General features: G+C 35.2%; 1 protein-coding gene across 1 annotated transcript; it reads left to right on the top strand.

Annotated features, from left to right (window-relative positions):
- Positions 1-226: 226 nt before the first annotated feature.
- LOC143622792 (bidirectional sugar transporter SWEET4-like) lies at positions 227-2523 on the top strand. Its single transcript, XM_077093843.1, has 5 exons — positions 227-365; positions 665-701; positions 847-1225; positions 1895-2014; positions 2338-2523. The coding sequence occupies exons 1-5, from the start codon at positions 323-325 to the stop codon at positions 2521-2523; spliced, it is 765 nt and encodes a 254-aa protein (XP_076949958.1). The 5' UTR covers positions 227-322.
- The last annotated feature ends 494 nt before the right edge of the window (positions 2524-3017 follow it).

The raw sequence follows: 3017 nt of genomic DNA, 5'->3' as shown, positions 1-3017 counted from the left end.
ATATAATAATATTAACTCAAAACATACCACGGCGACAAAGACATGTCACTCCCCATTTATCGCTCTTTTGTAGCCTAAGGACGGTGTTGTAACCCCTTATCGCCCAAACTCACACCAATTACCGCCCCCACTACACTTGGACTAACTAAGCTGATTGTGTATATTTATTAATTACTTATCTACTATTATACGATAATTAAGATTTATGTTTAGTCACACCACTCACACCATCGTCACCCTTAAGTCTCTCTATATATACCTGCAGCAACAACTTCATATATCATACCCCCACCTCTCACTCTCTAATATCTTCTTCTTCGCCATGGTTTCTGCTGATTCAGCTCGCACCGCAGTCGGTATCATCGGTCAGTTAACACACACACTCTCTCTATTTCACCATCAATCAATTTCTCTCTAGATTCAAAATATACATCTAATTCTTCATGCTAATTTACTCATATATATATTCTCAACTGTTCTTCACATTTCATCTTCAAATCACGTGAAATACACCTTATACATTTGCATTCTGTCAATCCGTTTGTGCATTGTTAGTTGTTAGCTGTAACAGATCTGATTACATACAGTTGAAATCGTTCAATCGATTAATCTATATATATATATTTAACCTAACTTATTATTATTATTATTACTTCAATTTCAGGTAACATCACTGCTCTCATCTTGTTCTTATCACCTCTGTAAGTTAATTAGTTATTAATTAGTTATCACCTCCACACCGCCTTCATAACCGCACACACTGACACACACACACACATACACGTATACATATGCCGTGTGTACACGTGTCACGCTCACATTGCTTGAAACTGTTAATTAATCCAGGCCTACGTTCGTCCAAATCGTGAAGAAACGAACAGTGGAGCAGTTCTCACCGGTGCCGTACCTCGCGACGTTCATAAACTGTGGGATTTGGATACTGTACGGTCTACCAATGGTGCACCCTCACAGTTTGTTGGTTGTGACAATCAACGGCGCAGGGTTCGTGATAGAGACGGTGTACTTGCTCCTGTTTGTGATATTCTGTGACCGCGGGCAGCGCATCAAGGTACTGCTTATAATGCTTGGGGAACTGGTGTTCCTGAGTGCGCTTACGCTCCTGGCGTTGGTTGTTGCTCATTCCACTCGAGTCCGGTCGGATATTGTTGGTAGTATTGCTATTGCTGGCAATATTATCATGTATGCTGCTCCGTTATCGGTTATGGTATGTTTCCGTTACTATATTTGTATATGTCTATGATTGGTATGATTAGTCTTTTAAATGAACCGAGCGAACATGAATAAAGCATGTTCATATTCTTTCGTTCAACACGAACAATTAAACAAACGAGTGTTCTCATCTTTGTATGTTCGTTAATAGTATAACTGAACTGAAGCTAGTTAAAAGTTATGTGAAAACAATTTGTTAGATTTAAAAAGTTGTTAAAACTATAAAAAACTGTAATATGCCAAAAAAAAAAAATGAATATGTTAACGAATGTAAATGGACGAATTTAAACAAACGTAAACCAATGAACATAAATGTATGTCAACGAGCGAAAACAAACGAAGGTTGAACATAATTATATTGATCAAAACATGTTTTCATATTCATTTGTTTAACTAGATGAATAAATTTAGTGTTCTTGTTCATTCGTATACCAAAAAAACAAGCATGAAAGAGCATTCACTAACATAAATGAACAAATGAGACATGATTTCTATTCATTCGTTTGTCTAAATGAACAAATTTCTTATCTTCTTCGTACATATATTAAATAAACAAACATAAGAAGAACGGTTCACAGACTATTCATTGGACGCTCGATTGTTTATAGGCCTAGATATGACTATATATAATATGTAAAATTTTGGTTATGTATCTGTTATGTAGAAACTTGTGATAACAACCAAAAGCGTGGAATTTATGCCATTTTTCCTCTCATTGTTTTCGTTACTCAACGGTATTAGCTGGACCGTGTACGCGCTCATTCGCTTTGATCCCTACATTGTTGTAAGTCTCTGTCTTCTTAATAAACAAATGTTGTAATATTATTCATACAATACAATTTATAATACATTAATACCAGTGACATAAACGTATTTGCCGATCTTGTTTTTTTTTCCAAAGTTTGTATTGCAATTGGACGCTTATGTTTTAAAAAAGCATTTGATCATATGACTATAATCATATTTTTAAAATTTTAATCTATTTTATTATTTGTTTTTAAAATTTTTTGTTTGTATGCTCGGTAAAAGGATACATAAGTGTGAATTGTACTTTTCATATGACTTATTTTCAAATTTCATGCCAATATTGTGATAAAATTTATGCAGATACCTAATGGGCTTGGATCACTACTGGGAGCAGCCCAGTTGATCCTCTATGCAACCTTTTATAAGTCAACAAAACGACAATTGGCTGAGAGGAAGGCAACTGTTGAGACGGGCCTGACTGAGATGGGCCGATCTGTGGACCTCCCAGAGAAATCTAACGTCGGGGACTATTATGAATATCCTTAGAAAAATTCATGTAATATTTTAGGTATTGCTTTGACTTTTATTGACTCCCATCAGAATTGGTTATTGAAATCTCTACTCTTAAGTGACTCAATGGGTTTTGTTTTGTTTTGTTGCTACAAATTCGCATGCATGGTGTCCTTTTATCAGTTGAATCGTATCTAACCATTTTTCAAGTTGGACTGCAACATGCAAATATGTGACACTTAGAGGTAGAGGTGCACAAAACCGGATTTTGGACATAAATCGTTCCTCGTATGGTCAATAACCGGGTACGCCTATAATCGGTCTAGGTTTTTATTGGTTTTTGGACAAAAAACTGTGTCATATGTAACAGGTTCGGGTAGGGGTACAACTTAGTATCTTGTAAAAAAAAAAATATTTTTTGCTTTAAACCGAAATGAAAATTACAAATGAACTGAACATTACAAAGACATTTTATCTATTGGTGAATCATCTTCCTCGTTGTTTTGTATCTAATTTGGTGCTTGACCTAA

Source organism: Bidens hawaiensis, unplaced genomic scaffold (assembly GCF_021521415.1).
Source record: "Bidens hawaiensis isolate Kalapana, Puna unplaced genomic scaffold, B.hawaiensis_p1.1 tig00000369_1, whole genome shotgun sequence".
NCBI lineage: Eukaryota > Viridiplantae > Streptophyta > Magnoliopsida > Asterales > Asteraceae > Bidens > Bidens hawaiensis.
The sequence above is the reverse complement of the archived record's forward strand: the minus strand, read 5'-3'. Positions and strand labels throughout refer to the sequence as shown.

Coding starts and splice junctions, on each gene's coding strand:
- LOC143622792 (XM_077093843.1), top strand. CDS start 323: ATGGTTTCTGCTGATTCAGCTCGCACCGCAGTCGGTATCATCG. Junction 1,226..1,894: donor CTGCTCCGTTATCGGTTATG/GTATGTTTCCGT, acceptor TCTGTTATGTAG/AAACTTGTGATAACAACCAA. Junction 2,015..2,337: donor GCTTTGATCCCTACATTGTT/GTAAGTCTCTGT, acceptor AAATTTATGCAG/ATACCTAATGGGCTTGGATC.